Source organism: Ictalurus punctatus, chromosome 12 (genome assembly GCF_001660625.3).
Source record: "Ictalurus punctatus breed USDA103 chromosome 12, Coco_2.0, whole genome shotgun sequence".
NCBI classification, from domain to species: domain Eukaryota; kingdom Metazoa; phylum Chordata; class Actinopteri; order Siluriformes; family Ictaluridae; genus Ictalurus; species Ictalurus punctatus.
Genome location: NC_030427.2, coordinates 8,459,372 through 8,472,895, shown reverse-complemented (window position 1 = coordinate 8,472,895; position 13,524 = coordinate 8,459,372). Strand labels below are relative to the sequence as shown.

The 13,524-nt window shown below is 39.3% G+C and overlaps 1 protein-coding gene across 5 annotated transcripts in view; it reads right to left on the bottom strand.

Moving 5' to 3' along the window:
- Nucleotides 1-13,524, bottom strand: part of inpp4ab (inositol polyphosphate-4-phosphatase type I Ab) — a 79,253-nt gene that overhangs the window by 6,319 nt on the left and 59,410 nt on the right. For 4 of the 5 annotated variants that reach the window (XM_053684105.1, XM_053684106.1, XM_053684107.1 and 1 more), the window contains 5 exons: nucleotides 12,638-12,761; nucleotides 11,560-11,827; nucleotides 11,264-11,361; nucleotides 10,854-10,966; nucleotides 7,280-7,434 (listed from right to left, as the gene is read on the bottom strand). In XM_053684105.1, coding sequence (XP_053540080.1) covers nucleotides 7,280-7,434; nucleotides 10,854-10,966; nucleotides 11,264-11,361; nucleotides 11,560-11,827; nucleotides 12,638-12,761 — 758 coding nt within the window. Of the gene's footprint in view, nucleotides 1-3,250; nucleotides 3,524-7,279; nucleotides 7,435-10,853; nucleotides 10,967-11,263; nucleotides 11,362-11,559; nucleotides 11,828-12,637; nucleotides 12,762-13,524 lie in introns of those variants that run through there. The other variant, XM_053684109.1, reaches the window with a different exon arrangement.

Sequence of the window (13,524 nt, the reverse complement as noted above, 5' to 3'; positions counted from 1 at the left end):
AAAAAGGGTCCTAGAGGAGTTGAAAGCAGCACAGTCCATTAAAATATGCCTCAGAGATACTGGTACAAGGGGCATAAAGGAGGATCTTCACCCTTACAGAGACTAGTGAGTGAGTCTGGAGAGGCGTATTTGGAAATGGGTGTAGGTTATATGGTAAATGGTAAATGGCGCACTTATATAGTGCTTTTATCCAAAGCGCTTTACACTGTGTCTCATTCACCCATTCACACACACACTCACACACCAATGGTAGCAGAGCTGCCATGCAAGGCGCTAGCTTACCATCGGGAGCAACTTGGGGTACAGTGTCCAAGGACACTTCGACATGTGGAGTCACCCGGGCCGGGAATCGAACCGCCAACCCAACGATTAGTGGACAACCCGCTCTACCAGCTGAGCCACAGCCGCCATATGGTCCCAATGATGATCCAATTAGAAACGGCATTTTCTACCAACAACGAGGTTGATTCCGTGAAGTTTATTTGTACTGCGTCGATCCCAGCCTGTTATTATTAGGAAATTCAATGCTGAGAAGTTTTAATATGATCCAGTGCCAAAATAATAGAATTGGCTTCTGCAGTAAAAACTGAACTATGGCTGGGAGTCTGTATTCTACTATTCTGATGGTTGACCACAAAAGCAGCGGACACATGATCACCAGATTTTGATCCATCTGCATAGGTCGGCGTGTATGACGGAAAGCTTTCTCCGATACTTAAAAGTTGTTGGTGGTAATCATTGGGGTGTGCTTAACATAGTTTTTTTTTTTTTTTTTTTTTTGGGGGGGGGGGGGGGGGGGGGGTGTAAAAATGAGGCTTAATCCATAGTCCAAACTACAGACTTTATGCCTTGGCTTTCTCTCATACAACAATGAAGACTAAAGTGAGAATAGTCTATGATAAACTGGATTATTATTTTTTTATCAGTTGATTTGTTTTGATTGCTTTGTTTTGTATTGCAGGTCTAACTTGAGACATCTATTCTCCAGACTTCAATTCATGATTGTTTAAGCAGTGGAGCGAGGGTGCAGATCAACTGTCACAGGTGACAGAGAGCACTTCAGTTCAGCGAGCACTGAGACACACACACACGGTGTAATTCACAGCACTTTGCACTCATTTTAATGACCACGATTGTGGATAGTGATATTCATGCTTACGTCGACCACCCTCGCCCTCTCTATTTAACCTCCCTAGAAATCTCAGCATGTACCACCCTGCAGCAACCAAAATAAACAGAGCTAAATAAAATGTGCCATGATGCCCCTGATTGCATAATACTAAGTAGGTTAGTCATTTCAGTACCAGTATCGACAAGTACTAAGAAAATTATACTGCGTCTGGGGGGTGGGAGGTGGTGGTGGTGGTGGGGGTGGTGGTGGGGGGGACAGAAAAAAGTATTGATGCATCCCTATTTGTGTAGCATGCAAAAATACAGGGCTAAACCAGATCTCGGAACACGAAGAAGAGGGTTATATTTATTTGGCATCTCTCAACAAATACTTTTCTCAAAATATAAATGATATACAGGGCCGAGGAAGCTCGTACATAACCTTCCGTGGTAGTAAAGGTTGCGAATTCAAACTGCAGTACAGCCAGGAAGCTCCTTTGAATTGGCCCTCAATGCTCCCATGCTAAATGTGGCTGCCAAATTAAATAAATATAATTCTAGCAAAAATAGTGTTTTATAAGATAATAAGCTTGGGAAACCCAGGAAGAGCTCTGAAGCTTTGGGACCTGAATAATAATATTATTATAGCACAAAGAAAGCAACATAATTAGTTCAATATTTGGCACTAGTAGTTACATTCTGCTTATGATTCCTGCATAATTTGCCTCAGTATAAATAAACACGTTTAGGTTCACATCATCTAAGAAATATATAGACATATTAAATTAACCAAGGAAACATATCGAAATTGACCTCTAATAAAAACCTGGGCATATTGCACAAATTAGTAGCTAATAAAAATAATCATATTTAAAAATACGGAGCTATATTTACTGCATAATTAAAAGTTCCCCTGACCTAATGTACAATCGAATTCACCTGCCGCTAAAACGTGATCGTAAAGGTGCACTGGCTTTGTATATAGTAGATTAAGCTCTGGCCAAGCCGTTAGCTTTGCATTTCAATACAAACACATGGAAGACGTAAAAATTCAACCACAAATCACTGAGGAAATATGATCTTGGTTAAGAAACCGGTTCTCTATGGTCATATGGTATATGGTCTTTATAACCAGCATATCTGTAGCAGGTGCAGGAAAAAGAACGAACACAAATTCTTACACTTTGTGTGATTATCTCATACTTAATAAACTCATATATATATATATATATATATATATATATATATATATATATATATATATATATATATATATATACACACATATATATACATATACATACATACATAGATATGTTACAAATTTTGGGATTCACACCCCAGTTATTTAGTGAAGTAAGGAAGTAAGGCAGAAATGCATTGCTTGGTACACATAGACCTTTAAACACAGAGGATGTGCAGCCACTGAACACGGGGTCACCAGCCTTCTCAACACAATCAGCCAATCAGAGAAAAGACAAAAGGCAAAAAGGAAAGGAGGAAGGCAAGCAAAAAAAAGAAAGCAGTAATCAAATACAAAAAAAAAAAAAAGAACGAAGAAACTGAAAAAAAAAAATTAAATTGAAAAAGAGGATGTAAAGAAGGTAAGGAATAGGAGGTAAAATAAACAACCAACCAAAAAATTAACACACAAAGTAAGGAAGGAAAAAAGAAAAGAAAGAAAGGAAGAAAGAAAGAACCAGAGGAAATAAGGGGGGGAATCAAGAAAAACTGAAAGTGGAAGCAAAATGCAAAAAGTGAATACAATAAGTAAATAAGAAAATAAGGCAAATTAGCAAGCAAATAAACAAAAGAACAAACAAACAAATAAATAAAAACTGGCACTGGAAAAAAAAGCAAGAAAGAAAGAATATGAGAAGAAAGAATGACTGAAAGTAGAAGCAAAAAAACAAATTAATACAACAAAGTAAATAAGAAAAGAAGTCAAATGAAAAAAAGAAGTATGGAAAGAAAGAAAGTGTCAGAAAAATGGAAAGAAAAAAAACGGGAGAGTATAAAAAAGAAGGAACAAGGAAATCAAGCAAGCAAAAACAAGTAAAGAAAGATATTAAAGGAGAGAAATAAAAAAAATAAAAAACTGGAAAAAAAAAAAAACCAGAAGAGGAAAGGAAGCAGAAAGGGAAAAACAGAAGACAGAAAGTAGAATGCAAGAAGAAAGCACTAAGGAAAGAACCAGAAGAAAAAGAAGAGGAGCTGGGAGAGTGTTGTGGCTCAGCTGCAGCGGAGTTTGGCCAGCAGGTAGGCGACGCTGAGGAAGAGCCAGACGATGAGCAGGTTGGGGCTGAGAGCGAGCAGAGGCAGAGAGTACAGCAGACTGGGCTCTAGCCTCAACTCCCGCACGGGCAACAAGCCACTCAGGTTCTTCTGAGTCACGCCCTCACGGGTACCAACGCTGCAGCCAGGGGGTGGGGGGTAAAGTGGAGGGGCCGTGTTTTTTTTTTTTTTTTTAAATAACCGCAGCGGGACCGACATTGATGGAGATGGATGACAAAATCAGATATGGATTCAAAATCATAAATAATCGGGTTGTAAGGTACGTAGGGATAAAATTGTAAGGTACGTAGGGATAAAACAAAGGTTTGTACAAGAGGAGAAAAAAAAAACATTAAATGAGAACAGAAACAAAGGCAAATATAACGAAACAAAACAGACGATGCAGAGAAACAGGATGAAGAGAGAGAAGGGAAAGAAGAGTAAATTAGGAACAATGTTCTGCTTCATCACTGTGTACACTCTCAGAAATAAAGGCACCAGACTGTACTTTTCCTTGTCGCCGAGTTGGTATCATTAATGATTACAGCTTTAATACCTGTATGTGTCTTTAGACCCTTTAAAGATTATTTAGGGTATATCATTTGACCTTAAAGTCCCCAGGAAATGACAGCTGTGCTTTGATTCCATATGTTGTCAGAATCAGAGTGACATCGTGCTGAACTGCTTGGCTGACAGCCAATAGAGCTCAAGAAACACCACATAAAATCTAAACCATCTAAACCAACCTGACAGCAGCTTAGTGAGCTGGCTACATATGGAAAATGCAAAGAGCTTAAAAAGGAAGAAATAATACACCACAGACCGTGCTGTTATACAAAAATAATACAGCCAGGGGGTGGTGTGATGCAACATAACGCTCGAGTGGAGTGCTTTTGTCTAACAGCATGGTTATACCACAGCGAGTTGCCAACTATTACAATGATTAATTATTAATATACAAAACATCATTTTAATGGTTTATAGTTAGATTTAATGTCGTGGAACGTCTGAGAGACAAGTCAGCTCTCATAAAAGTTACAGCTGCGATAAACAGTCATTCCATCACCAGCCCTCTCTCTCGAACACAAAAACATAAACATCAAGACATGATCGAGCTGGGAAATTTAGAATGTTACAAAGCGCTGCCAACTGGGACTCCTTCTATAAATGTTAAATAAATGTCTCGTTTAAAAAAAAAAAAAAAAAAAAAAAAAAAAAAAAAAAAAAAAAAAAACACGTTACCACATCAATGATTATAAGTTGGTTAAACAACACATTTTTATATCCATTTATTATTCATCTAAGATTATGTGGAGCGTCCGTCGTACATGTCCTTGCTACTATAGAAACGAGAACATATCAAAACGAGCACGTTAATATTAACCTATTGTTCAGCTGTTCTCCAATCAGATCAGAGAATTCAATCGTGCTGTGGTATAAGAGGCTTTTACTTAGTCTTACTGTTGGAGAAGCCCCGGCGACGTATAAAGACAGATCCGTACTCTAAATAAGTCTAAGGAAGCCACACTGAAGCGAACATTTAAGAGCACGAAGTTGGTAAAATACTCCTTTCAGAAGTCCATGTCACATAACCGTGATCCTGTACAAATTCCACCATTTTCCAAATGAACTGTAGCGTAAGACCCGCCTCTGGGGGCGGGACATATATAGTTCTAGAGAGCACTTACTTGGATGATCATGAAATTTTGCCTAGATATGAATGATCAAAAGGTGTCAAACTATGAGTTTACTATGAAAATATATTTTTTGGATATAGTATCGTATATCTATATCTATAGTATTGTATATACAGTACAAGTAAATAAATAAATAAATAAATTTTTAAAAAATCATATTTTGATTTCAGGGGCACTTTAAGGACCACTGATGTATCCATAAAGCTTTATAGCTAATTAAAGGTAGACCACATGCACCAAGATGTCCCCTTGATGGTACGACCCCAGCAACAAGGAAAAGTACAGTTTGGTACCTTTATTTCCGAGAATGCACAATGAAAGGCCCAATTAGGAGACAACATTTCCTGCATGTTATTTAAACAGCTTCGAGTCGTGCAAGCTAGAGCATGCAACAGTTCCAGGTCGCTAACGCAGCCAAAACACACAACATCCCTCTTTTCATCCACTGCATTGGCACGATCATGTAATATGACCCAGTAACCAAAAAAAGAGTGCAGCTACAGAACTGCCCAGGCATTTAGGGCTATGGAGGAGTAGAGGGAGTGTGTGGAGAGTGTGTTTTCCCATGCGCTAGAGCAAAACACACTCACACACAACTGTGCTCTTTGTGCAAAGCCAATACTGATCACCAGGTGAGATAGGCAGCCTACATGACTTATATAACAAAGCAATCCCGTATCTTGTCTCCTTTCTCTGAAACACATGACGATTTGGAAATCACTTCAGAGAGGATCCAAGAAGGGGATAAAGGGTAGGGTAGGTGATTTGAGATGAAGCCATTCCACCTATACATGCTAAATTAAATGTTAGTTGACCTTTCTAAAACTTCTGTTCATTACCCCTGATGTGATTTCTTTTATTTATTGGCTCAGCTTCTGCTTTTTTATCTGTTCAGCAAGCAAAGAGCAGAAGGGTGGATCAATAGGAATGGAGAGGCAGGGTGACATGGCTGGTGAAGATAATGTCACTGGACCAAAAAAGGCAACAAGAACAACAACAACAAAAACAACAGCAGCAGCAGCAGCAGCAGGGGCAAAATTCAGACGCGGAGACACACGGTGCTTCAGGAAAAAAGATGATGAGGTGTTCAAGACTGCTAATTTTAGAGAAAGAAAGAAGCAGATAAAGAATAAGAGAGACATACAGCAGGGTCTAAAAGTCTGAACCTACTTCATTCTTTTTTTTAAGCAATTTAAGCTTTAGTTTTAAAAAAAATCCTTAGATAAAAGAGATATTTAATATATCTCAAATTCCAGCAATTTGTGCTATAGTAGCTCTTCTGCGGGATTAGACCAGATGGGCTAGCTTTCGCTCTCCACACACATCACTGACCCTTGGGCGCCCCTGATCCTGTCTCTGATTCACCAGTTGTCCTTCCTTGAACTACTTTTGGTAGGTACTAACCCCTGCATACTGGGAACACCCCACAAGACCTGCCATTTTGGAGATGCTCTGACCCAAGTAGTCTAGCTATCACAATTTGGCCCCTGTCAAAGTAGCTCAGATCCTTACACTTGCCCATTTTTCCTGCTTCCGAAATATCAACTTCCAGAACAGAAACTGTTCACTTGCTGTCTAATAGATCCCAACTCTTGACAGGTGCCACTCTAACGAGTTTTAATGTTATATATATATATATATATATATATATATATATATATATATATATATATATATATATATATATATATATATATATATATATATTTATTTATTTATTTATATAGTTTTGACAGTAATTAGCTAGTTAAATGCTTTCATATAGTCTAAGGGAAGTGAAGAAGTATGACTTTCCATTGAGAGAATAACTGTGTAGACATATCCTTATCCTCTCCTGATAAAGTTGCACACATAAGGTAGCACATCGTGTTTGCGAACTCGACAAGTCGCTGTGTTGTTGGTGGGCTCGGGTATGAGACGTGGTGTTCTGTCTCGGCATCTCAAGTAAAAATATTGCTCGAGACAGGCTAACATCTTTATTTTCTCTCCATATGTTTCACTGCAAGGTGACGTGTTGCGCCAGGAGAGTTACATAACATGCACGTCTCTGATCCTGACTTAGTTTAAACTGCACCAATGGTACACATATTACTAACTAATTAAACTGCTGATGGTAGTGGACTCAGACCTTTTGATCCTCCTGTATCTTGTAAGACTCACGTGGCTGGCACTGTACCAGTACTGAGACAACTTCTTACCTCCGCATACAGTCGAGGGCCTGAGTGAAGACCTGTGGTGCCATGCCATGCTCGTGCTGCAGGATAAGACACTGCTCTAGTGTGACCGACATGGCTGTGCGGTCCTTCGCACTCTTACAGCTTGTAAAGCGCACACCGTTTAGTCGCCTGCAGATCTGAACCCGGAAAGGAAAGAATGAATTACACCAGATACAATACAGTGCAATATAACAAAGTAGGGATGTCACGAGAACCCATACTTCGGTACCAAGTCAGTAACAACATTCTTAAAACGTCACAGTACTTGTTTTTCTGCAGTAGCGTAGGTACCGTTAGTAATGAGGTACCGAGGTTGCAATTCTTCCGGAACTGAAGGGGGCAGCAAATACGTCTAAGTGTTTTAGTCGGTCCACAAGTGGTAAAGAAGAAGAAGAACGTCTACAAGCACACGGGAAAAACTACAGAAGATGCCGACAAGTTTAGCTCCGCCCCGACTCGTTGAGAGGAAAAGTGGTAAGAGTCAAATATGGAAATACTTTGCATTCGAGAACAACAAACATATAATTGATGCTGTGAAGCCGGTGCGCAACCGATGCTATCGTTCATTTCAAACAAAGCGAGGAAACACCTGGAATTTGGCGAAGCCCCTGAAAGACGAATCTATATTAAGTTTGTATGAGGGAGCTGGCATTGTTGCCGTGAAACCAGCTGACGTTATGCTCCATGTAATGTTAGCGGTAGCCAGTTATTTGTTAACGACGCTAATGCATTGCAGTGTTATAAACTACCTCCTAATGGGCCTCCATGCATCGCCATTCAGCCAGGGTCCTGTCAGCTAAATGTAGCCTCATCTCACTAATAATTATTCAAATGTTCATGCTTTTAATAAATCTTTCTGGCCTGCCATCATATTAGTGAATTTAAACTAATTCTTGCATTCAGAGTATAAGGGGGGTGTGTGTGCGTGTGTGCACGTGTTTAGGAGTGCACCTTAGCACTTGTAGCCTCCACTGTTTTATTAGTCATTGTCAGACAGTGTTTGATAACTAAACTCCCCAGGAGGGTTTTTAATTTGATATCGACTTTGGTATCGAGTATCGTGTACTTTTGGTGGTATCGGTACCGACTAGTAGAATTTTGGTATCGTGACATCCCTATTGCAAAGTCAGTACCGGCTTGGTTTAGACACATACGTTTATGCCTGGTGTGTGCGTGGTAGTGATTACTGATTTTGTTCATCAAATCATAAAAACACAGCGTTTGCTTTCACTCTAATGATATACAGACACACACATTTAATTACAAATTCAGCCACACTCAGCAATGTAACTACCAAAATGGAGGAGAAGTAATATCTACAACCCTAATTCCAAAAATGTTGGGACGCTGTATAAAATATAAATAAAAACAGAATGATTTGCAAATCTCATAAACCCATTTGTTATTCACGCTGGAACATAGAAAACATATTAAATGTTTAAATTGAGGAAATGTACCATTTCAAGGAACAAATAAGGTCATTTTGAATCTGATGGCCGTACCACGTCTCAAAAAAGTAGGCACAGAGGCAACAAAAGGCTGCAAAAGTAAGTGTTACTAAAATTAAACAGCTGGAGGAACATTTTGCAACTAATTAGGTGATTTGGCAACAGGTCAATAAGATGATTGGGTATAAAAAGAGTATCTTAGAGAGGCGGAGTCTCTCAGAAGTAAAGATGGGATGGAATCTGGATGGAAGCAGATGTTGCTGTAAAACATGTGTATACCTTTCAGAATTGATGATGCCTTTCCAGATGTGCAAGCTGCCCATTTCATAGGTACTAATGCACCTCCATACCATCAGAGATGCAGGCTTTTGAACTGAGCGCTGATAAAAAGTCCCTCTCCTCTTTAGTCCTCTTTAGTTTAGAAGACGCTGCGTCCATGGTTTCAAAAAAAATTTCAAATAGCGATTCATCTGACCACAGAACAGTTTTCCACACGGCGTTTCTGGATCATGTTCGCATATGGCTTCTTCTTTGCATGATAGAGCTTTAACCAGCATTTATGGATAGCACGACGCACTGTGTTCACAGACAATGAGTTCTGGAGGTGTTTCTGAGCCCATGCAGTGATTTCCATTACAGAATCATGTCTGTTTTTAATGCAGTACCGCCTGAGGGCCCGAAGATCACAGGCATGCAATATTGCTTTTCACCCTTGTCCCCACAGAGATTTCTCCAGATTCTTTTGATGATATTATGTACTGTAGATGATGAGATATTCATAGTCTTCACAATTTTACATTGAGGAACATTATTCTAAAATTATTCTACAAAATGTAGACGCAGTTTTTCGCAGATTTGTGAACCTCTGTCCATCTTTACTTCTGAAAGACTCCGCCTCTCTAAGATACTCTCTTTATATCATGTTACTGACCTGTTCTTTAACCTCACTATTAACCTCTAGTGGTTTCTTTTTAGTAACACTGACTTGTCAGGCCTTTTGTTGCTCCCGTCCCAAGTTTTTTGAGACGTGTTGCGGCCATCAACTTCAAAATTACATTATTTATTTTTTTCTTAAAATGGTACATTTACTCAGTTTAAACATTTCATATGTTTTCTATGTTCTATTGTGAATAAAAAGGGGATTATGAGATTTGAAAATTATTGCATTCTGTTTTTATTGACATTTTACACAACATTTTTGGGATTGGGGTTGTAGAACAAACATACTTTCCACAATTCTGATAAAACAGATGTACTGTCATTGGATACTAGTTCAGCCTGAACTATATACATACATATGTCAAACATTTTTGGACACCTGACCATCACATCAATATGTGGTTCCTCCCCAAACTGTTGCCACAAAGTTGGAATCGTATAGGATGTCTTTGTATTCTGTAGCATTACAATTTCCCTTCACTGGAACTAAGAGGCCCAAACATGTTCCAGCATGAAAATGCCCCTGTGCACAGTACAAGCTCCATGAAGACGTGGTGCGCCAAAGTTGGAATGGAAGAACGTGAATATCCTGCACAGAGCCCTGACTTCAACCTCACTGAACACCTCTGGGCCGACCTGGAACACAGATTGTGCCAGAGGCCTCCTCGTCCTAAATCAGTGACTGTCCTCACTAATGCTCTTGTGGCTGAATGGGCAAAACCAGACAGCTCTGCTCCAAAATGTAGTGGAAAGCCTTCCCAGAAGGGTGGAGGTCATTACAACAGCAAAGGGGGACTAAATCTGGAATGGGACATTCAACAAGCACATCTGGGTGTTATGGTCAAGTGTCCACATACTTTTGGCCATATAGTGTATAATATATCATAAGACAGTATGGCAAATCAGTCGACCAATATTTATCCAAAAAAAAGAGATATCTTGCACAAAGATAAAGGATAACGTTATGCTTTCTAAAAACGTTCTATGTTTAATTAATCTTACATCATATAAGTGTACAGTAGACCTTAAAGCTTTCTTAGCATATCGTAACTCATAATGAAGCTGACAGCCAAACCGTTCCGGGACTGCAAAGAGGTAGTTATTTAGAAATGTGACAAATGTAGTATTGCAGCATTTCCAAACAACAGTAAGTAGAAAATGTTCTCTACCTCTGCAGCCTGCCAAAGGATGTCAACGTTCTTGTTTTTCCTGGCATGAACATTCTGACCAAGGAAACGCAAGAGCTCGGGAAGACACGTCTGACTACGGGAACGAGGGAGGCCTAGAAGGAAGAAAGAGAGAAGCGAGAGAGACAGATCAATGCCATTACTGTTGGAATTAAATGTAACATTTGACACCATTGTCCATAACATTTTAATAGACAGGCTTGAAAACAGAGTCGGCTAAATCAGATGTAATCAGTGCCTGGATTACATCTTAAAATTCTGTAACCATTTGTTCGTGTTAATCAAATTTTTTTTTTTTTTTTTAGAGAATAACATGGTGTTCCACAAGGTTCTGTAACAGGGTCTTACTGTTCTTGTAATGGGGGGGCACAAAGAAACATGTGGTGACTCACAGTCATCTGGTAACACCTCCTTGAACTGTTCATAGTAGGAATTCAGACGCCCCAGACTCTCAGAATTAATGATCTCCTGCAAGGACGTGTCCCCAAACCTGGACACACATCAAATTTATGCGCTTTTGAATCCTTGCACGAGTTGTACACAGACATCGAAAAGGTGTGTTTAATTATTTGTAAATAACAGTGTTGACACAAACCAAAATATAATCATTATTATTATATAAATATAAAACGTTATCATAGGTATTGTTATTACTCCATTACGAACGCGATAGTTTTATAGAACTCACTTCTCGGCTAGCGTCTGCTGCTCGTTGATGCCGACGTTGAAGTGAACGGGCTGTACGCGCAGCAGCATACCGTTCTGAATTTCCCGTGGCAGTGCGTCGAACATGGTCCCTGGCAGTGGAATGCGCACGTTAAAGCCGTCGCGGTTCCCCGTGATTACTGGCAGCATGTCCGGAGAGGACATCGACACAGCCTGGGTCACCTTAAACGTTACGTTCCTTAAGTCCATGATCCCCACACTCATGTCTTCAAGCATGGCTAGTTCCTCTCCTACAGTGCACACACATATACATCTTACTAGCACAGAGCTCGGCAGACAATATATAAGGGTCGTTCCATTTCAAGTGGTTCAACGCAGGTTGCTCGACTATTTTTAATTTTCCTAAAAAACTAATTTGAGTGATTACTTCAATGTATTGGCACTACAAAATCACCGGTTTTTATTTTACTTGGGAAATAAAAAAAATCGAAATTATTTAATTGTTTGAGATAAGTCTCAAACATTAAATGTTCTGCATGCACGCTGTATTTACCTAGGTATCCCCTAAAAAATTTAAGACTGAGACTCGAATCCTTCCCATTATAAACTGACACCAAAAGTGGAACTTTGAGCAATCTTGAGCAGTACATTTGGGCTCAGGATCTAAGTCTAAGAAACAAGAACGTGCAAAATGTTTATATACGTCCATGTGCCTTGAGGTTTGTTGTGTGCCATGACACAAAGATGGCCGAGGTAATTTTTTTAAATGCTGGTTTTACAATGCCAAAACATGTAGGTAATCATTGGAAAACAAAAAAATTAAAACCCACCGTTGCAATTTTTTGGACCACTTGAGATGGAACGATCCATACGGGATTTGCTTAGTGGTTACCTGGCAACCCTGGATTGTAAACTCACAACCTTCCAGCCACATATTCAACCATTAAACTCAACATGCTTAGTTTAAAATTAACCCTCTCAGCTGCGGTGCTTTAGAATTAAGTCAGATATATCTCATCTGGACGTGCATATGTACGTATATACAGTATGAGTGTAAACAGAACACATATAACAACAGTCAAGGTGTTCTGTGTGTTTACCGTATGTACTCAGTAGACTTTCAAACTGAGCAAGCAGTCCAATGGTGTATAGCTGCCTCAGGAAACCGTCGTCACGGAGACAATTCCTCAGTTTAATAATAAAGCCACAAATAAGCGCAGTAAGCTAGAGACGGAAAAGAGGAAACAAAGAAATGTATGTTACATCATCTACTTCACGACCTTCACACTACTTTAACCACAAAGAACCTCTGGATCACATTTTTAGCCACTAATTCTAGTGTGCAAACACTCATCAAGTCCGTACCTTTAAACACAGGCTTTCCCTTGTATCAGCAAGCATTAACATACCGAGCTAGCTAGTTACACATGCTGCTCGTACGTTGCATCATCAAACAAATTTGCTAAATTTAACCATGGAAACAACTTCTGGTAATCTACGACGACAAATGCGGTAAAAAATTTTCCATTTGTAAATGTAACTCTCACGTTGAGCTCTGTCTGCCATGATTTTTTTTTTTTTTTTTTTTTAAAATTTAAGGCAAATTTTAAACTTAGTACAAACTAATACCTTCACTAAGAAAGATACTCGCTGCAACACCCCAGCATTGCAAAAGCGTACCTTGTTTGTGCCGCACTTTTCCTCCAGTGCATGCATAAATCTCACGGCTGCAAGAGGTCAAGGATGTGTCCCAAACCAAACAAGGCACACTACGTAGTATATCTAAATAGTTATGAGACCAGGTGTCATGACGTACTGTCTAGTATGATAGTATGCAGTTTGGGATGGAGCCCCATTATTTGTGATTTGTGATAGTTCAGTGTTATGAGAATAACTTACCGTTATTGTGCTCATTAATGTGGCTGTCACAGTTACTGAGTATCAAATAAAAGAGTAAAACCTCTCAACAATAGCATGTTTTTAGCCA